The sequence below is a fragment of the Elephas maximus genome, chromosome 2, assembly GCF_024166365.1.
Source record: "Elephas maximus indicus isolate mEleMax1 chromosome 2, mEleMax1 primary haplotype, whole genome shotgun sequence".
Taxonomy (NCBI): Eukaryota; Metazoa; Chordata; class Mammalia; order Proboscidea; family Elephantidae; genus Elephas; species Elephas maximus.
This window is the reverse complement of record NC_064820.1, coordinates 87488478-87510995: the sequence shown is the minus strand read 5'-3', so window position 1 is coordinate 87510995 and position 22518 is coordinate 87488478. Positions and strand designations below refer to the sequence as shown.

The 22518-nt window shown below is 38.5% G+C and overlaps 1 protein-coding gene across 1 annotated transcript in view; it reads right to left on the bottom strand.

Moving 5' to 3' along the window:
• The window catches only part of LOC126066116 (V-type proton ATPase subunit S1-like protein), a 35248-nt gene extending 27316 nt beyond the window's left edge, over nucleotides 1–7932 (bottom strand). The window contains 2 exon segments of the mRNA XM_049866991.1: nucleotides 7543–7548; nucleotides 7838–7932. Of these exon segments, the coding sequence (XP_049722948.1) occupies nucleotides 7543–7548; nucleotides 7838–7932 (101 nt within the window).
• Nucleotides 7933–22518: the final 14586 nt, after the last annotated feature.

Below are 22518 nucleotides of genomic sequence, written 5' to 3'. Positions count from 1 at the left end.
TTTATACTACATTGAACTGTTAACTTATTAAAACCAAAATATCCAACCATTTTTATTTAAAATTAGGCAGACTCAATTGCTAGAAAGGTATTTCTGAAAGTTATGAAGATATAAATTTTAATATATATCCTTCTAGTCTCTCTATGCACACACACCCCCCCCAAGACATATACAATTTACCTTTTATAAAATATAAAAATAGACTTTAATGTTTGTGAACATACTGTTTTGGAAGCTACAATTTTTGCTTTTTTAATTTTTTTCCCATATTACATTTATCTGACATAATTGTGAATGCCACATAACAACACATCATAAGAATATACCATAATTTATTTAACCAAATTCCTATTCTCAAATATTTAAGCTGTTTCCAATTTTATGCCATTATTAACAATACTGCATTGAACATTATTGTGGATTGTTTCTTCACACCCATGATTAGCACCTTAAGATAAATTCCTTGTAGTAAAATTGCTAAGTTAGAAGATATATACATTATTTTTATTATGGGAAAGTTCAAATATTAAACAAAAGTATAATAAACTGCCCATGTACCTATAGCCATCATGCAGCTTAGTAGTTAAGTCAGAACCAATCATGTTTTACCTACAAGCTCATCCATTTCTCCTCTTTGGTATTATTTTGAAGAAAATATCAGAAATTATATCATTTCAGTATGTATTTCTGAGATAAAAATTTTTAAAAATAACAGCACAATTACATCTAAAATATTAACAATTCTTTAACATTAAATATTGCAACAGTGTTTACATCTCAAGTTATGTCATAAATATCATAAAGACTTTTCATAAAGATTCTTAACAGTTTGTTTATTGCAGGTCTTAAGTTTTTCATAAATTGTGCCTGTGGTTTTAAGAGTATAGATCAAACTCTATACTAAATGAATCCTAAGCCCAACATGTATCACTATCATATAAACTTTTGACATTTCACAGTTAGAAGAAGATATACATTACATATTACGATATACATGCAAAACATAATTTTAGCTGAAGAGTTACTAAATCTTTATCACAGAAAAAAATGCTTTAGAACTAATTATATGGAACCAATTACAAATTAGATGTACCATTCTCTTTGTAATATAATCTCTATTAACTAATGAGAATTTCTGAGTATGACAAATTGCTGACTGTGATGTCTACTAGCTGCTGTTAATAAATTCACACATGCATGCAATTATTCATTCATTTTCATCAACCTTACCCGTTGCCGTTGAGTCGATTCCAACGCTTGAAAGGAACCTATAAAAAAAAACCTATAGGACAGAGTAAAACAGCCCCATAGGGTTTCCAAGGCTGTAATCTTTAGGGAAGCAGGCTGCCACATCTTTTCCCCTCAGAGCAGCTGGTGGGTTCGAACTGCCAACCTTTCAGTTAGCAGCCGAACCCTCTGAACCACTGCGCTACCAGGGTTCCTTTCATCAACTTCATAAAGGTATAATTATGTACAATAAGCCGTATCCATTCAAAGTGTACGATTCAGTGAGTTTTGACGTATGCTGTACCCATGACCCTACCACCATGCTAAAGATACAGAGCATTCCCATCACTCTCGGAAGTTTCTTCATGTCTTTTTGTAGTACGGGCAACCCCAGACCTGCTTTCTGTCACTTTAGATTAATTTGCATTTTCTAGAACTGTATATAAATAGAATCATATATACTCTGTAGTGTTCGGCTTTTTTCAATCTTAACAACTTTGCAATTCATCTATGTTGTTGCATGTATCAATAGTTTGTTGCTTTTATTGCTAAGAAATATCCCATCGTATGGCTATACCACATTTTGTCTATACACCCACTGAAGGACGTTTGGAACGTTTCCAGGTTTTGGGCTATTACAAATAAACATGTACAACATTTGTGTACAGGGGTATCTGTATAATATACTTTTATTTCTCTTTGAATACATACCAAGGTATAGAATGGCCAAATCATATAACAGATGTGTGTTTAACTTTTTAAGAAATTGATTATCAGTTTCGGTGTACAAGATTTCCAATTGCTCCACATTCTTGTCAACACTCAGTATTGTCAGTTTTTTTTTTTTAATGTTAGCCATTCTAATTGGTGTGGAGTGATACCTCACTGTGATTTTAATTTCCATTTCTCTGATGACTAATGATGTTGGACATCTTTTTCTTGTGCTTATTGACCATTAATATGTTTTCTTTTGGAAAATCTCTGTTTAAATCTTTTGTCTATTTTTAAAATTAGGTTCATTGTCTTATTATTGAGTTGTAAGAGTTTTTTTTATATGTTCCGGGTACAAGTTCTGTGTATATATATGCATTGGAAACAGTTTCTTCCATCCTGTGTCTTGCTTTTTAATTTTCTTAATGGCAGCTTTCAAAAAGCAAGTTTTTAATTTTCATAAAGTCCAATTTATTAGGTTTTTTCTTTTATGATCTGTGTTTTTGTATGTCAAGAGAAATATTTGTATATCACAAAGTCATAAGAAAATTTTCTCATGTATTTTCTAGAAATTTTAAAGTTTTAGCTTTCATATCTAGATCTGTTCTCCATTTCAAGTTGACTTCTGTAAATGGTGGAATATAACTACTCATATCATTTTGGAATATCAAGGATAAAAATATTCTATTAGCCTCCATGAAAACAAAAACAGGTCTGGCACAAAGATACAAGAAGCATGCAAGGACTAGAAAATGTGTCTCTCATACTCTTTCACAGCAAGTTAATAAAGGATGTGCTCCAGCAAAATAAGGGAGGAAACTAAGAAGGAGGAAAGCATAGGCTTAAATAAACAATGGGTCTAACTCAGAAAAGTGATGGAGAAACCTAATAATGACCATTATGCCTCAGGCCTATGCATATTACTCAGCTATTATGGCAGTGTGGTGGACTGTATGATTGTTCCCAATAATTTGTTCCCTCATCTGTAAGATTAGAAATCCTTCACCTTGGCCATATGACTTGCAGTGCCTCTCTGTAGGTAGAGAATATTTCCCTGCCCCATTGTTAGACTAGGCTGTAAGTACTGATTGAACCAATGGAGTATGAGCAGAAGTGGCAGTTCTGCAGAAGCATAAGGCATTTTATGTGTCTGTCACCTCTTTATCCTCTGCCATTAGAATGGCATACCCAATTAAGGGTTACTCCTTCAGTCAGGGTCTTGGAATGAGAAGACATGTGAAGCAGAGCAGGGACAGATCACAGAAGTCCACCTGTAGCTGCTGTCATAAGCAGGAGATAAATGTTTTGGGTTATAAGATTCTCGGATGTGGGAGTTTTTGTTACTATAGAAAAGATGACTAATACAAGCAATAGCCAACACAAGAAACAACATTTTTAACTGGTTGCCTATAGAGGTGACTATGAGTCGGAATCGACTCAATGGCAGTGGGTTTGGTTTTTATAGAGGTGAAGAGGAGACAATTTTTTTTTTATTGTAAGTGTCTTGATACCATTTGATCTTTTTATAAAAAATCCATGTACATGCATTACTTTGATAACTTTTTCTAATTTAATCTTTTTCAAAAAGACGCCTTCCTTTAAAAAATTGTAAATTAGCATTCTGGCTTATATTAAGTCTTCTGTGAGCTTAGTTAGCATGAATCAGCCCTCTGAGTCCAATCATACCCAGGAGAACTAACAAAACTGAATTTCCTGAGCAGCAAAAGTGAGACTCCAATCAAAGCAATAATGTAATTAAAATAAAGATGTGTTTTAGCCAAATGATTTCTATACCTAAACTCCAAACCCGTAGTACAAGTTAAGATGTAACTGAATATATGAAAGAAACACTAATACTTAGGCAATATTTCCTGAAGAGTTTCTTCAAGCTTTTTAATAATTTAGTATATACCCATACCCATATAAAAGCAGATTTTTAAATTTCCCTCGATTTGAACTTTGTTTGTTTAAAAATCTTGTTTCCTGATACAGGAGTAACAATTTAATTTTAAAATCTCTTAATAAGCAAAAACAGAAGATTATGAGATATATTTTCCCTAAATAAGATAAATATGTATCAAGTCACCTGGAAGTATGTAGTTAGCAGGGGGATTTAATAAATGTTTATTGAATAAGTATATGAATGAATGAATGAGCTGTAATATTAACAGGTTTGGCTTGAGACTTTGCTTCACTAATTAAAATTTTCCATTTATTCACTAATGAAGAGCTTCTAGTAGACAACAGGCTTACTGTAATTTCAATGAATATGAACATACCCTAAGACTGCTACATTTTTTTTAAATGGGCTGTAATTCAGATTAGCCTTGCCCACACCCGTAAACCTGAACTGATGAGGTTTTACTAGAAGCCATAATCTCAACCAAAGGCAGAATACATATGCATTTCCCTATCACTATGTAGTTTCTCCACTAAAGTAGGAACTAAAGAATTATCTGAAAAAAATGATCCATGTGAATAAACTCAGAAACACTGTTTAAAAAATTAAACCTACACTGTTCCCAAAATGGAGTTCTGGTGGCTCAGTGGTTAAGAGCTCAGCTGGTAAACAAAGGGTCCGCAGTTTGAATCTACCAGCTGATCCTTGGAAACTGTGTCGGGCAGTTCTACTCTGTCCTATAGGGTCGCTGTGAGTTCAAATTGACTCAATGGCAATGGGGTTGGTTTTTGGGTTTTGGTCCTCAAAGTAGTCAGACCCTTTCCCAGTAAAAGGGATTGTCCATCTCTGAAACACCTGGAAAGAGTCAAGAGCCTTTGGCTTGTAGTAGCTGGTACTATATTTTTTATTTATAAAATCTTCTATCATGAGTTTTCCAAGTTTGCCTTCATAAAGGTGAAAATGAAGATAAAGCATTTCCTTCCTGGTCCTATTAATGGGCTTTCCAACTTAGGATAAAGACGCCCAGCTCATGGTGACCAGAGTGACGCACTACCCAGCCCTGCACCACCTCCATGACTGGCTGCAGATTGAGCCCTTGTGATCCATAGGGTTTTCCCTGGCTGATTTTCAGAAGTAGATTGCCAGGCCTTTCGTCCTAGTCCATTTTAGTCTGGAAGCTCCATTGAAACCCGTTCAGTATCATAGCAACGTGTCAGCCTCCAATTACAGACAAGTGGTGGCTGTACTTGAGGTGCATTGGCCAGAATTGAACACAGGTCTTTGGCACGGAAGGCGAGAATTCTACCACTGAACCACCACTGCCCTCCATCATGGCCTACAGGCCCTAAAAAACCTCTGCCTGCCTCATTTCACCTCTTTCCTCTTCTCTGCTCCAGCTATCCTAGCATTTTTCAATTACCTGAATGCTTCCTGTTCCATTCTTTCCTCATAAGAGTGTTTAGCACACTCCCTCTACCTGGAATGCTCTTCATTCTCCTTTCCCCACTAACCAAAGAAACCAAACCCGCTGCTGTCCAATCAGTTCTGACTCACAGCGACCCTACACAACAGAGTAGAACTTCCCCATAGGGTTTTCAGGGCTGTAATCTTTATGGAAGCAGATTGCCACATCTTTCTCCCTTGGAGCAGATAGTGGATTCGAACCACTGACCTTTCAGTTAGTGCAGCCAATTGCTTTAATCACTGCGCCACGAGGACTCCTCTCCCCACTACTCCCTAATTATTTCCTACATACCTTCCTGATCACAGCTCAAACATCACTTCCTCAGGAACACTGTCCCTAACTTCTCAGACTAATTCAGGTCCCCTCATTATATGTGCTTATAATTTCCTGTACTTCTCTTTTACAACACTTTTCAAAGTTTATTTGTAAGAATATAGTTAATGAGCATCTCCCCCATTAGACTTAAAGCTCCACAGGGGCAGGGATATGTGTGTTTTGCTTACCCAAGCAGACTTAGCACCGAGTTCCATACCTAGCTATCCAAAAGTACTAAGTATTTAAAAACTCGTGTTTCATGAATGGATGAACTAACAAATTAATGAACAAACAAACTCTGAAAGGGAAGTGGAAAATGGGAGAACACAAAGGATGCTGTCTGAGAGAGAAAGGGTTTCCTTTTGGTTTAAGCATAAACTCAATTTGAGGCAGGACTGTGTATTCAAAGAGTGGTAACTCCTACTCTGAATTGAGAAAACACGTATCAAGTTTAAAATACAGCTGACCTATCTAGAGATTGAAGAATCCTGAATTGCCCCCATATAGTTGAAAGATAATTTTTAATTTCAGATCCATGATTTGAAAGAATATTCACAAAAGAGCAAATGCTTTTTTTCCTTCATAATGAATCAATGCACTATTAGATTCAAATGAGTATTTGTATGATTTCTAAGGTTCCTTCTGAAGCTAAAAAACCAAAAAACCCAGTGCCATGGAGTCTATTCCGACTCATGGCAACCCCATAGGACAGAGTAGAACTGCCCCATAGAGTTTCCAAGGAGCGTCTGGCGGAGTCAAACTGCCGACCCATTGGTTGGCAGCTGTAGCACTTAACCATTACGCCACCAGGGTTTCCTTCTGAAGCTAAGATTATCTAAATTTATCAATTTTTAAAAACAGAATTTGGATTTTTGCAGTTGTCTTAGTTATCCAGTGCTGCCATAACAGAAATACCGCAAGTGGATGGCTTTAACAAACAAATTTATTTTCTCACAGTTTAGGAGGCTAGAAATCTGAAATCAGAGCATGGGCTCTAGGGGAAGGTTTTCTCTCTCTTGGCTCTGGAGGAAGGTCCTTGTCTCTTCAGCTTCTGCTTCCCGGTCCCTTGGAGATCTCCATGTGTCTTCGCATCTACCTTACCCCATCTCTCCTCTGCTCACTTTTTTGATCTCTTTTATATCTCAGAAGAGATAGGCTCAAATACACCCTATACTAATCCTGCCTCATTTACATAACAAAGACAACCCATTCCCAAATGGGATTATTACCACAGGCCTAGAAATGAGGATTTACAACACATATTTTTGGGGGATATAATTCATTCCATAACAATAGTTCTTGGTGTGCATTTTACCAGCGTCAGTCATTTCTGTATAAACGAGGTGGGGAAACATTGCTAACCTTTAACCACCTGAATACAGCTCACTAACTGTTTAAAAAATGTACCTGAAGGAAAGAGTTAATTGATTTGGAAACAATGGAGAAAAACAAACAAAAAATGCCAGCACTTATAGCTTTTTTCAGCTGGTGACTTAAAGATTCATTAATACGAGTTTCAGCAGGTCATCCTGCTGGCTGCTGTCCTTTGTGTTCACACTAAACTCCTCAATGAATTTGTTGAGATGACACATTATGTTTCTTGGAAGACAGGACATATGTTAATTCCAGATTCTAAATATTCTTCTTTATAGATACCTTTCTTTGTGTTCCTTTATACAGCATGGAAAAGAAGCCCCCCCCCAAAAAAAAAAGAAAAATGGAAGTATAAATAGATATTTTGCTTGTTGATTTTAAATCATAGGTTCTCCACATAATTACTGTCTCCTACCAGGTAAAACGATTTAATATCATTTTTTGGGGGGACAGGTTATATATTTCAGAGGCTTTAAATTTTTTCCTTACTCTCTTCTCATACAATAGTGGCAGAAGAAACTATGAAATTAATGTTTAATTATAGGTATACAGGAAACTTAAACACTGAAGTCATTTTCTAATAAATGTATATTTTGATATATAATACAAATGTTTCTCAGGTATTTTGAATAAATAACTCTTACCTCTTATAATATCTTTTTTTGTCTTATTTATAAACCCTAATTGATTGATTTTAGTAGCTTAGTGAATGATTTAATTTTTTTTATCCATTCTGAGTTGTAAGCATATGTAGCTATGCAGCAATATAAAGAAATTACAGAACCATCAAATTTTACACTTGAAGTTCATGGATACATTGCATTAAAAGATATGCAATTACTCACCTTACATTCTTTCTGGCAAGTATCTGGTCCAAAGTTAGTGAAAATCCAATGAATACAAAAATAAGTGAAAAAATAAACAAGATTTTTCTTCCCATCAAGAAATAAATCAGTTTCTTCAAACCAAGCACATCTGTTAATTCATAAATGGAAACAGCGAGGCAGTACTTTTGACGCCCCATGACAGCATATTCAACCAATAAAAGGACAGATTTCTGACAATGCATTATCCATGGGGGAGGGCTGAAGAAGGGGCCTGATACTGTTTAATATAGGCTAAAACCAATCAGTCTGTTTAGGTTGTCTGATTATTCATCTCAATGAAAGATTATTAGGGAGTTGATTTTCAGAGAAAATGTATCTGCCAGTTAAGCTCTTTTCAGAAATTTGCAATATTTTGATACTGTCATATAACTCAGTAAGAATCTCAAACTACTTTTCAGCAAGCTATTAAATTTTCCTCCAAAATTTATAAAGTATCGTATATATATTCTCACATTTTTTGGGGGGGAATAAATAAGTAAAAAGCTCTGGAACTCACCTAAATTACATATGTATCCTGGTTCACAGTTTACTATTAAATTCATGACTCTATTTTCTGAGACAGTCCAATGTGATGGATAAAAGCGTAGGTTTTGGGGTCAAACAGTACTGAAGCGGATTCCAAGCTCCGGCACTTTGTTGTTGTCGTTGGGTGCCCTTGAGTAGACTCCAACTCATAGTGACCTCATGTGATGAGTAGAACTGCCCCATAGGGTTTTCTTGGTTGTAATCTTTCTAATCTTTACAGAAGCAGATTGCCAATTCTTTCTCCCTGGAAGCCCCTGGCTGGATTCGAACCTCCAATCTTTCAGTTAGCAGCCTAGTGCTTAACTGTTGTACCACCATATTAGGCAAGGTACTCTCCCTCCTGAGTTTTTGATTTCTTACCTGCAGAGTGGGGACACAGGTACCTAACTCAAAGGTTTGCTGTGAAGACTGAATGAGATTATAGATGAAAGCCTCTTCTTACTTCAACGCCCACCTCTATAATGAATACATGTTGTTATTCCTTCCCTGCCCACCCCCACTCTGTCCCCTACATCCAAAGAACACACAAAAAATAAAACAAAATCCCTAAAAGTTGTTTTATATCAAAGAAAAACTAAACAATGAAGATAATCCTCCAAAATGAATGTGTCAGCATCTTTGACATTTAGGAACTTCTTGATCTCTTTAGTGGCAAAGCATTTGTAGCTAAAAGGGCTGTAAACCAAAAGGTAAGCAGTTCGAATCCACCAGCCACTCCTCGGAAGTGGAGTTCTGCTCTGTTTTATAGGGTCCTTTGGGTTTATGAGTTGGAATTGACTCAATGGCAACAGCTTTGGTTTTATTCCTGTGGTTATAATCCCATTTAGGAATGGGTTTTCTTTGCTGTGTTAAGAGGCCATATCAGTGTAGGGTGTGTTTTAAACCAATCACCTTTGAGATATAAAAAGAGCAGATTAGGCTCAGAGAAGCAAGCAGAGATGTAGAAGACAGATGCCATGTCACATGATCGCCAAAGAATAGAAGCTGAAAAGAAACAAGGACCTTCCTTCCCCGGAGCCAACAGAGAGGGAAAGCCTTCCCCTAAAGCCAGCACTCTGAATTCAAACTTCTACCTTCCTGCCGTACCCATTGCCACTGAGTCAATTCCGACTCAGAGCGACCCTGTAGGACAGAGTAGAACTGCCCCACGAGGTTTCCAAGAAGCATCTGGTGGATTTGAATTGCTGACCTTTTGGTTAGCAGCCAAACTCTTAACCACTATACCACCAGGGTTTCCTCTACCTTACTAAACTGTGAGAAAACAAACTTCTGTTTGTTAAAGCCACCGTATTTCTGTTATAGCAGCACCAGATAACTAAGACAAAGCCCAAATCCAAGATGTGGTAACAATGGTTAGTGAACAGTAGAAACCACAGTATTAGTTCCTTAACCAAACCCATTGCCGTTGACTCATTGTGACCCTATAGGACAGAGTGGAAGTACCCCCATTGGGTTTCTGAGGCTGTAATCTTTTTGAAAGGAGGCTGCCACATCTTTCTCCCTCAGAGCGACTGCTGGGTTCAAACTGGTGAACGTTCAGTTAGCAGCTGAGCCCTTTTAACCACTGTGCCACCAGGGCTCCTTATTAGTTCCTTAGTGGTTATCATATAAGAATCTTTCATGGAAATATGCCTGGGTTATAATACAGACATATACACACAAATATTTATGTGTAAGATATTTAATTTTACATCAAGTATCATTTTAATATAGTTTATGTCTTGATTACCTAAAATTTTAACATAGCATTCTTTATGTTGTTGAAATATTCTCCCACTTGGTTAAGAATATTTAAGACAGAATAATTAGTAGCTAGTAAGTTTTTTTTGTTTTAAGTTTCACACGTCTTCTAGAATAGAAGTCACACTTAAGCTGTGAGTCTCTGTGAATCTTGTGACTTTGAAGGAGAAGAGCAGTGACAAAAAGTTGTTAATATGATATCTTGCAGACTGCAAAACACCAGGACACCACCTGTCTGGCATTGTACCTGCCTGTCCAGATGGCGGAGTCTTTCTTTATCAAGAACTGTGAAGGGTCTGAGACTAACAAGTAGCTAACAAGTAGCCTGCCACAGCATTATAGATGCTGGAAGAAGACAGGAGACTCCTTCAGAGACAAAGGACTTTATACTCACCACATAGCAAACAGCACAGCATCAGTTCCGCTTGCCCACAAAGGTGATTCAGGTAGGCCCAGGTGGATGCTTGTACATGCAGGAGAGAAACCCTGAGCTTAAGGAACCTCAGTTTCTTATAATAGTAAGTGTACCTGCCCTCTGTTTTCTAAGACTGTAGCATCTGCCCCTTGCTCCACCAAACCCAACCCAACCCACTGCTTTCAAATGGACTCCGTTGAGTAGAACTGCCACACAGGGTTTCCAAAGAGCACCTGGTGTATTCAAAGTGTCGACCTTTTGGTTAGGAGCCGCAGCTCTTAACCACTATGCCACCAGGGTTTCTTCTTGCTCCATAGGGAGATACTATTTCTACATTTCGAGCTGCTCACTATACAAACTTCCTAGAAAAGACATTCCAGAACAAAAAGCAGTTAGTGATTCACTCACAAGATAAGCAGAAATGACAGAGGCCCATGGAAAATCCTCCACAGTCTCCATGAAAGAACAGAAAGTTGTATATCCATGCTGCCTTCTTTTCAGCTAAGAAGAACTCGGGTTTGCCTCATTTTCTGATTAACTGTTGTTAGCTGCTGTGGAGTTGGCTTCCAAATCATGGCAGCCCCATGCATCATGGAACTAAACCCTGCCGAGTCCTGCACCATCCCCACGATTGACCGTGGATCACACAGCTGTGTTCCACAGGATTTTCCTTGGTTGATTTTTCAGAAGTAGGTCATTAAGCCTTTCTTCCTAGTCTGTCTGAGTCTGTAAACTCTGCAGAAACCTGTTCAGCTTCATAGCAACTTGCAAGCCTCCAATGACAGATGAGTGATGGCTGCAGATGAAATGCATTGACCAGAATCTAACCTGGGTCTCCCATATGGAAGGCGAGAATTATACCACTGAACCACCAGGGCCTCTCTGATTTACTATACTGTGTATTAATAAATAAAATCAAAGACCTGGCAACTCTAGTCTTAGGGGTTCTCTGCTACTAAAACTAATGATGTACTTAAGTACATATAAAAAAAATTCTATCTTCCCATAATCATACGTTACCATACAGAATTATATCCTCACAGAAAAAAAAAATTTGATCTAATTTAAGACTTCTAATATATTCATTAAGGAGCATCTAGCACATGTCAGAGTGTAGTCTTTATTCATCCAGTGATCTCAGATCAAAAATCACAGTAGTCAAAAGTTTAAATCAATTATAGTGGTCATTGTACACTGATTCAGAAATCCAAATCCATCTGTCTCCTACAAAGCCTTGCATGACCTGGCCTTTGCTGGTCTCACTTCATTCTATGCCAGCTTCTTCTCCCCACTCCCCACAATGCTCCAGGCACACTGGCTTGCACTCAGCTTCTCAACACCCTCAGTATATCAAGGTCTTTTGTATCTCAATGCCTTTGCACATACTGTTCCCTCTGTGGAGATCACCTCATCCCACACTAACTCTCCCTGCATTCTGTTCACTTTCATCGTTGCACATATCACAATTGTACTAAGACATTTATTTTCTTATGTACTCAACGAAGATGGACTGACACAATGGCTGCAACAACGGGCTCAATCATATCAGTAATTCTGAGGATGGCACCGGACCAGGCAGCGTTTCGTTCTGTTGTACATAGGGTCTCTGTGAGTTGGAACCGACTCAACAGCAACTAGTAATAACAACATACTTATTTATGGTGTTTCCCTTACCAGAAGGCATGCTCCATGAGGGCAGGGGCTGTTTCTAACTGACTAATATATACTTACAGCATAGCATGCTGTTGGTCCAATAAAATGTACAGAATAAATGACTGAACCTATCAAAAAATGCCACATAGTTAATTCTTATTTCATGCCATATAGTTAAGTAACCTAAAAATAATTCTGGTGGATCTTCATTTTACTGTGGAATGCAAGAGCAAAGAGTTCCCCCTCCCATTCCCCATCACCAAACATCAACTGGTCCATACTAACCTCACAGCACAGATCTGGCCCAACCACCCTATCCTTAAATCTCTCCAAGGAGGGAGATTCTAAAATTTAGTATCATACTGCAGTGAAGAAAATTATCTTTTTTTTCCTAGTGAAAAAAATTATCTTTCTTTTCTCGTAACCTAATGTTCTCTTTGGCTTGCCTTTTTTTTTTTTTTTTGGTTCTCAGCTACCTTAAAGAACACCTGGAGAATAACATTCAATATGTATACTAAAATTACAGCTCCTTTCCAGAAATTTCACAAAAGGCATCAAAGAATAGCTTTGTCAATTCCTGATAGGTCCTACACAGCAGTTGAATTATAATAACAGGGTCTTAAAGATCAGGTCTGAATATTAGTAAGATTATGGCAACACACATATATTTTTTTAATTCCATCTTAGGATAGATGTGAGAAGAAACAATCACTGCACTGAAAAGTAGCTACAATGAGATGATAAGAAATCCCCATTCATTTTGGATAAAGGAAAAGTTGTGATTAATAATTTAATTAGGTAAAAAGAAGCACTCAAAACTGATTACAAGTAGTTACACAGAGCATGTATTCATCAGTCTTACTCTTACTGCTTTTCCATTCTCACTTAAAGCTGTTATTTTAACTTGTCACATTGCCATAGCAACTGCTGCCTCAAATTTTACAGCAAAAGCACTAGGAATCAGTCTAACTGTTCTAAATACTCCAATATCAACCGTCAGCCTTGTTAAAACCTTTGACTGTTCTACCCACAAGCCAACTTCTCCCCAGTGTGGTATAAAGAATCAATACCACTTTTGACTTAGATTTCATCATCAGATCTGATTCACGAAGATCAGTTTTTCTTCTTAGTTGGGGAGTCTCAGAAAGAAGTAAAATAATGATACCCCTACATCTACCTGGGTGCTGAACCAATTGAGAAATAAGACAAGGAGTTAAGACACGGGGGTCCTTACTGTGAAAGGCCAGGATGGAAGACAACCCCAACATTGCAAGAGCTACCAAATGTGATTCTTTTGTGACAAAGTGTCTATTGGTTTTCATATACCTCTAGTAACTCAAGGATATCAGGTTGTAATTTTTAAGAATACTTTAATCTTAACAACTATAATCCCTTATTTTTTCTGGTATTTTGCTTGCTAGAAAACTATTTCCATCTATTTTGTGCCTTATCTACTAGACAGCCATTAAAATTTTTTCTAAACTTCTTAAACCCGGTGACATCGAATTGATTCTGACTCATAATGACCCTACAGGACAGAGTAGAATGGCCCCATAGGCTTTCCAAGGCTGTAATCTTTATGTGAGCAGACTGCCACATCTTTCTCCCCAGTCGCGGCTGGTAAGTTTGAACTGCCGACCTTTCGGTTAGCAGCCAAGCTCTTTAACTACTGAGTCACCAGAGCTCCTTCTCTAAATTCCTTAAAAATAAAAAATTCTGCCTTATAAGTAATTGATAAACTAAGACACATGTTGTGGTTAAGCAAGTTAACTTCTTTAATCTCAATTTCCTCTGTAAAATGGGATTAATAATAGTACCTAGCACGCAGGAGTTGTTTTGAAGTTAAAAAAAAAAAAATTATAAATGTGAAGTTCTTACCAGTCTGGCATCTAAACACCACTCAAGACATGTTAGAGCTACTGGGGGGGAGTGATGATGAAGTTGATGATTTTGCTCTTTCCCCCATGATCTAACTCCAAAATACATCCTGAGTCTTTACTACGTCTCTCCATCTCAAACTCTAGTACCCATGATCTCTCACCTGGACTACTGCAACAGCCTCCTTACCAGACAAACCAAATCCTCTCCTGCCGCTCTACCGCCGTTTTTCACATAGCAGGCACAGTGATCTTTAAAAAATATAAATCAGATCTTGTCACTCCCTTACTTGAAGCCCTCCAGTGGCTTACCATCATGCTTAGAATAAATTTCAAGTCCCTTACTCTACTCCAGAGCCCTGGTCGTACAGTGGTTAAGAGATACAACCTAACCAAAAAAAAAAAAAAAGATGGTTGGCAGTTCAAATCTACCAGCTGCTCCTTGGAAACCTTATGAGGCGGTTCTACTCTGTCCTGTAGGGCCACTATGAGTCAGAATCAACTCGATGGCAAAGAGTTTGGTTTTACTTTAGCCCACAGGTTGGATGTGAGCTGGTCCTGCCATCTCTTTAATGTCACCTTCCTTTGCTCTCTTGTTGGGTCACTCCTTGTCAGCTATGGGGGCTTTCTTTCTTATCTTCTAATTCCTAAAACTGATTCTTGTTTTCGGGTTCTTTCAGGGAAATTTATAGCCCAAGATGAAAGGAAATTCTCTTTTCCTTTCAGACCCCAAATTAAAAACTTTTTCATGGGGTGGGGGTGGGGAGAACTCCAAGAAACAAAAACTAAATTCCTGTTTTTGTTCTTCTACTTTCTTAGCTGTAGTAATTACCATCTGTGGTGTAACGAATGTGGCCTTTTTAGCCATGGTGTTTTAACTCCGATGCAGGTAATTGGGTGGGACTGCGCAGATAGGGTGATTGTAGCCCAGCACAGGGATTGGTCAGTTTTGCCATTCCGCTGGCCTTGAAATAAGCCATCCCAGAGGCAGGCAAACAGAAGATACCACCACCACAAACAGAGGGAAAAACAGCCAGGAGCCAGCACGTCTTTTGGATCTGGGATTCCTTCACTAAGAAGCTCCTGGAAGCAGGAGAGATGGAGAGAGAGTGAGCTGTAACCCTGAAGACGGTGAGCAGCAGTGGCAGGACAGACATAGCAGTAGAGACTCCGCAGCAGGAGACTGCACGGTGGGCTTCCTGGCCCACGGAGAGAGAAAACTGAGTGCCTTTGGGCAAAGGCCTAGAGCATGGAGAGGCATGCCTACTAGCACAGCTGGGAAGAGGCTGTCCCGATGGAAGAACTGTATCCTTCAGTGTTCCTGAGCCTGAACTGTAATCTGTTACCTCCCTAATAAACTCCATAATCGTGAGTATGGTCTGTGAGTTCTGTGTGCCACTGCAATGAATTATCAACCCCAAGAGAAAAGTAGAGAGTGCTGTAGGAGGAATCGTTGGTGTAAGGGTTGGTAAAGACGGTGGAGAAAGAGAAAGCACGTCTGACCTCTGCCTCATAGGAATCAGCCTTGGGCTGTTGATCTTGATTCTCCTTTCCCCTTGTGAAGTTAGAGGAGGTCAGACAACACCCCCATGCCATTTTTACACCATCTTTGGTTTATAACACACTCTGATCATTGGTTCATGCTTTATTTATTTCTATAATAAGGTTATATAATTAACCCACCTCTCAAAACAAACTATATCCAACATCGCGCAATGATTCTCACTTCTCCCCAACCTAAGGTCACTGTAACCTTGAATATAAGATACAGAATATTTGAGCAGCACTATTGGGGTTAATTAACATTTATAGAACTTTCTAACCAACATCAGCATAATATATTGTCTTTTCATGTGTACATGGAAAAGTCACCAAGAGAGGCTGTATTCTGGGCCAGAAATCAAACCTCAGTAAGTACTAAAAAATAGAAATTAAGAAAGTTTGTGTTCTTAGACCATAATGGAATTAAACTAGAAATCAATAACATAAAGGTATTTTAAAAATTCCCAAGTATCTGAAAATTAAATAAAACATTTCTAAACAAAAGTCAAAGAGGAAACCTAAGAGGAAGTCAGCAAGTATTTAGAATTAAGTTAAAACCTAACATACTAAAACTTATGACCTGCAACTCAAGTAGTGCTTAGAGGGATATTTTATAAAATTAAATATATTAGAAAAGAAAAAAGGTCTCAAATCAAGGACCTAAGCTTCCACTTTAAGAAACTAAAAAAAGAATAAATTTAAATACAAAATAAGCAGAAGTAAGTGAGTAATAAAGAAATCAATGAAATTAAAAACATAAAACCAATACAGAAAATCAGCTAAACCAAAGGCTGGTTCTTTGGACACATCAGGAAGATTGGTAAACTTCTAGCTGACCAAGAAGACCAAGAAGAAAAAGAGAGAAGACACACATTACCAATATCAGGAATGAAAGATGAGATATCACTATAGAACATTTGGTATTCAAAGGATAATATGGGAACATTACAAACAACTTTATGCCCATAAATTTCACAACTTAGATGAAATGGGCAAATTCCTTCAAAGACACATACTACCAAAGCTCACTCAAGCAGAATCAGATAACCTGAATGGTAGTATATCGACTAAAGAAATTGAATTCATAGTTAAAAATCTTTCAGCAATAAAGCAAGATATGCATAAATACATATGAGCATAATAGAACGTTCACATAATAGATGTTCACGCAAATAATAGAATATTGTAACAGTTTTATGGCAACAATTTTGAAAACTTTAATTAAAAGGACAACCTACTAGAAAAATTATTTACCAGATCTGACTCAAGAAATCAACAGTTTTATGAATGGTCCTGTTAATATTTTTTAAAGAATTCTGTTTTTTCAAAATATTAACCCTTTGTCAGTTTTATGACTGTGAATATCTTCTCTTAGTTTGTAACTTGTCTCTTTACTTTTTACATTTTTTTATAAATGGATGTTCTTCATTTAAGTATGATCAAATGCATCATTCTTTTTGTTAAGAAATGTTTTCCTTTCCCAAGTTCAAAAAGTTTTTCAACTTTTTTTAGTTGACATTTAAGGCCTTCATCCATCTGGAGTTGATTTTTGTTTTTAGTGAGATACAGATCCAATTTAATCCTTTCACATTTGAATTTTTGTATAGCTCCATCTGTTTGAAAGCCCCTTCTTTACCCAATGATCTCACATCTACTTGGCATTTGATACTATTCTATACTCATGTGGATCTCTTTCTGGGCTGGCTATTCATTGGTCAATTTATCTACCTCTGTACTAATACCGGAGCCCTGGTGGTGTAGTGGTTAAGATTCACAGCTGCTGACCAAAACGTTGGTAGTTCGAATTTACCAGCCACGCCTTGGAAACCCTATGGGGCCATTCTACCCTGTCCAATAGGGTCCCTATGAGTTGGAATCGACTTGATGGCAACAGGTTTTGGTTTTGGTACTAATACTTGAGCCCTGGTGGTGCAGTGGTTAAGAGCTCTGCTTCTAATCAAAAGGTTAGCAGTTTGAATCTACCAGTCACTCCTTGGAAACCCTATGGGGCAGTTCTCTCTATCCTATAGGGTTGCTATGAGTCGGAACTGGCTCAACCACAATGGGTTTGGTACTAATACTGCATTGTCTAACTTTGCTTCGTAGAAAGTTCTTTTATCTGGTAGCAAAAGTCTTTCTTCAGAAGTCTTCTGGCTATTCTTGGCTCTTTATTCTTCCAGTTTCAATCTCATGGCCCAACACTGTAATCTTTGCAATCACTTTCAACTCCCTTGACCTTCCTCCACTACATTCAACTGACTAGATGCCAACAGTAGCTCTGTTAAAATAGATCTTTCCACCTCCTCAGTCACTACACCCGAACTGAATGTATCTGAATGCATGCTGACTGATGTTACCTCATATTTTAATTACAGATTTTAAATGGGCCCTCAGAACTGCCTAACAATCCTATATTCTCGTCAGTATACCTACCAAGTCTTCTAGATTAGGCGGCAGTATAATGTACAGGTTAAGTATAAAGTTCTAAAACCAGAGTGCCTGGGTTCAAATCTTAGTTCTTCCACTTACTAAATAGGTGACCTTGGGCAAGTTATTTAAACTCTCTATGTGAGACCTGGGCTGCTAACTAAAAGGTCAGCAATTCAAATCCACGAGCCGTTCCTTGGAAACCCTACAGGGCAGTTCTACTGTCCTATAAGGTCACTATAAGTCGGAATCAACTCAATGGCACATAACAACAACATGCCTCAGTCTTAGTTCTTCTACTTACTAAATGGTTGAACTCAGGCAAGTTATTTAAACTCTATATGCCTCAGTTTCTCTGTAAGGGGTAATAATAGTATTTATCTTTCAGAGTTGGTGCAAGGAGTAAATGAATTAATAACTGTGCCATTGTTGTTGTAGTGCTGTCAAGTTGGTTCCAATTCATAGCTACCCCATGTACAACAGAACAAAACTCTGCCCAGTCCTGCACCATGCCCACAATCGTTGCTATGTTTGAGCCCACTGTTGCAGCTACTGTATCAATCCTTCTCATTGAGGGTGTTTCTTTTTTTCAATGACCCTCTACTTTACCAAGCATGAGTTCTCCAGGGACTAGTCATCCTGATAACATGTCCAAAGTATGTAAGATGAAGTCTCACCATCCTTGATTCTGTGGAGCATTCTGGCTGTACTTCTTCCAACAGATTTGTTCATTCTTCTGGCAGTCCATGGTATATTCAATATTCTTCGCCAACATCGTAATTCAAAGGCATCAATTCTTTATGCTTCCTTATCCATTGTCCAGCTTTGGGATGCATATGAAGCACTTGAAAATACGGCTTGGGTCAGGTACACCTTACTCCTCAAAGTGACATCTTTGCTTCACAACATCTTAAAGAGGGCATTAGCAGGAGATTTGCTGGATGCAATACAACATTTGATTTCTTAATAACTGCAGCTTCCATGGGCACTGATTGTGGAACCAAGTAAAATGAAATCCTTGACGTCAGTACTTTCTCCTTTTATCATGATGTTGCTTATCGGTCTAGTTGTGAGGATTTCTGTTTTCTTTATGTTGAGGTATAATCCAAACTGAAGGCTGTAGTCTTTTATGTTCATCAGTTAGAGCTTCAAGTTCTCACTTTCTGCAAGCAAGGTTGTGTCATCTGCATATTGCAGGTTGTTAATGAGTCTTCCTCCAATCCTGATGCTGTGTTCTTCTTTATATAGTCCAGCTTCTCAGATTATTTGCTGAGCATACGTATTGAATAAGTATGGTGAAAAGACACAACTTTGATAACACTTTTCCTGATTTTAAACTATAATAAATGTAAGACACCTAAAATAGCATCTGGCACACAATAAGTACTAACAGTAGTATTGTTATCCTAGATGATTTTACGCCTTACCCTCTCTCCTCAAACCTCCTCTCCCCGCTCCTACTCTCCACTGATGGCCCGGCTTATTTCACACAGAAAACAGCACACAAAAGTTCCCCATCACCCACGAACAAATCGTCCAGTCTACTTGCACCTGTACCTGTTAAGGACTGAACTGTGTTCCCCCAAAACATGTGTTGGAGTCCTGAAATAGTTGGAGTCTCTGGAAATAAAGTTCTCTTTGTTATCTTAATGAGGTCATATCAGTGTAGGGTGTGTCCTAAGCCTAATCACTGCTGAGTTATAAGAAGCAGCATAGATACAGAGACAAGCAAGCATAAACTGGGGGAAGACAGGTGCCACATGAACTGAGGAACTGAGAAAACACTGGGGCTATAGAAACGAAGACAAGGATCTTCCCCAAGAGCCAACAGAGAGAGCCTTCCCCTATAGCCAGTGCCCTGAATTCAGACTTTTAGCCTCCTAAACTACGATAAAATAAATTTCTGTTCCTTAAAGTCACCCACTTGTGGTATTTGTTACAGTGACACTAAGAAACTAAGACAGCACCCACATACTCTGCTTTCTCTCCTCCTACTACTACTACAGATAAAGTGTTATTACTTCTAAGGTCAACTCCTCCACCTGGCACCCCCCCCATCCCTACTCAAGGACTTGCTCCCACAATTATCCTCCTTTTCTACTGAATTATGTATTTTTCCTTCTCTACTGGAAGATTCTTATCACCATACAAATATGTCATAATAACTGCCATCTTAAAGAAACTCATCCTAACTCCACATTCTCCTCCAGATATAATACATTTTCTCTGCATGTTATAGAAAAGCTCCTTGCAAAAATTATCTATGCTTGCTGTCTAGGTTTCCTTTCCTTCTATACTCTCTTGACTCCAATCCCATCAGGTTTTCATCTTCTCCACTCCATGGGATTCCACCACTCCATGGGATCCCCACTTGACAAAGTGGCACAAACGGTTAAGTGCTGGACTACTACTAACCAAAAGGTTGGTGCTTCAAACCCACCAAAGGCATCCTGGAAGTACGACCTGGCAATTTGTTTCTAAATGATCACAACCTCGAAAACCCTGTAGAGCAGTTTATTCCGCAAAAAATGCAGTTGCTGTGAGTCAGAATCACCTCCGCCACAACTAACAACAACCATCTCCACATAGCCAAATTCAAAAGGCATTCTCCGTCTTAACCTCCATTCACACTTGCTAATTCCTATCTCGTTCACTTGGCTTTGGTTAGAGTACAGCACTGACTGCTCCGAGTCTCTTCTGTTTCATCTGCCTTCTCTCTAAACTTTGGTGTGCCCGAGGTCTTAGGTCTCCAGCCTTTCTCTCTTTTGTCTGCAATACGATCTCTTCACTGCTGACTCTCCTGAACTCCATACTCACGTACGGATGTCTAACAGACATCTGGAGCCCTGGTGGTGCAATAGTTAAGTGCTGGGCTGTTAACCAAAAGGTCAGCAGTTCACACTCACAAAGTGGCTATGGCTCCACAGGAAAAAGCAGTGGTAGTCTCCTTCTGTTAGGATTAAACCCATTGCTGTCAAGTAGATTCCAACTCACAGCGACCCTACATGACAGAGTAGAATTTCCCCATATGGTTTCCAAAGAGCATCTGGCGGATTCAAACTGCTGACCTTTTGATCAGCAGCTAAGCTCCTAACCACTGTACCACCAGGGCTCCTCCATAAAGATTACAGCCTAGGAAACATTATGAGGCAATTCTACCCTGTCCTACAGAGTCGCTACGAGTCAGACTCTACTTGATGGCACCTAACAAGAAACATCTCAAACTTATTAAGTCCAAAACTCTTTCCCTTAAAATCTGCTCCTCTCCCAGTACTCCCTACTTGGTAATTAACACAATTCACCCTATTGCTTACATCAAAAACTGGAGTCACAACTCCTCTCTCATACTCTCCAGTCCTTAGCAAATCCTGTTCGCTCTACCATCAAACAGTGTATCAAATCCAAATATTTTTCACCACCTCCACTGTGGGTCCAAACCATTATCACCTCTTACTTGCAATGGCTTCTCAACTGACCTCACAGCATCATCTTTTGCACCCTTTCAGTTTTTTCTCCTAACAGAGTAATTCTATAAAAACGTGATTCTAATTCATCACTCCCTCCCCCGCTCCCCCTCAAACAAACAAAAAAACCCTTCCAATAACATTCAATCACAGCAAGAATAAACAGTCTACAAGTGTCCACGTTATCTGGTCCCTGTGTACCTATCAGACCTCATCTAGTGCCACACTACTCCCTGCTTGCTGGGCTCCACTCATCTACTGATCCTTCAGTCCTTCAAAAGCCCCAACCCATTCCACTTACTCAGAATCTGTTTTCCTGGGGAGGTCCTACCCTCTCTAATTATTTGATTGGCTACTTCTATTTAGGATCTCAACACAAATGTAATCTCCACAGAGGCTCCCCAAAAATATCCAAACCTACTGCCCTCGAGTTGATTCCAACTCATAGTGATCCTATTGGACAGAGTAGAACTGCCCATTAAGGTTTCCAAGGAGTGGCTGGTGGTTTTCAACTGATGATCTTTTAGTTAGCAGCCTGAGCTCTTAACCACTTGACCAACAGCGTTACCCACCCAATTCAGAGTAGCCACTCACATTCCCACCCCCCAAGTGACTGTCACCTAACCAATTATATTTTCTGTATAGCACTTAATATGTGAAATTATATTTAATTTTAAATTTACTCACATATCATTTGTCTCCCCAAACGTGAAATACAAACTTTATTGTTATTGTTAGGTGCCATGGAGCCAGTTCCAACTCATAGTGACTGTATGTACTACAGAACGAAACATTGCCCGGTCCTGTGCCAAACTCACAATCATTGCTGTGTTGGATCCCGTTCTTGCACCCACTATACAAACCTTGTAAGAGCAAAAACCTTCACTCTTGTTATCCCAAGAGTGCCTGGCACAGAGAAGACATTTTTTAAAATATTTGTTTAATGAGCCAGTATCCCAGAAAACTCTCATACCTATTTCATCTTACAGGAGAAAC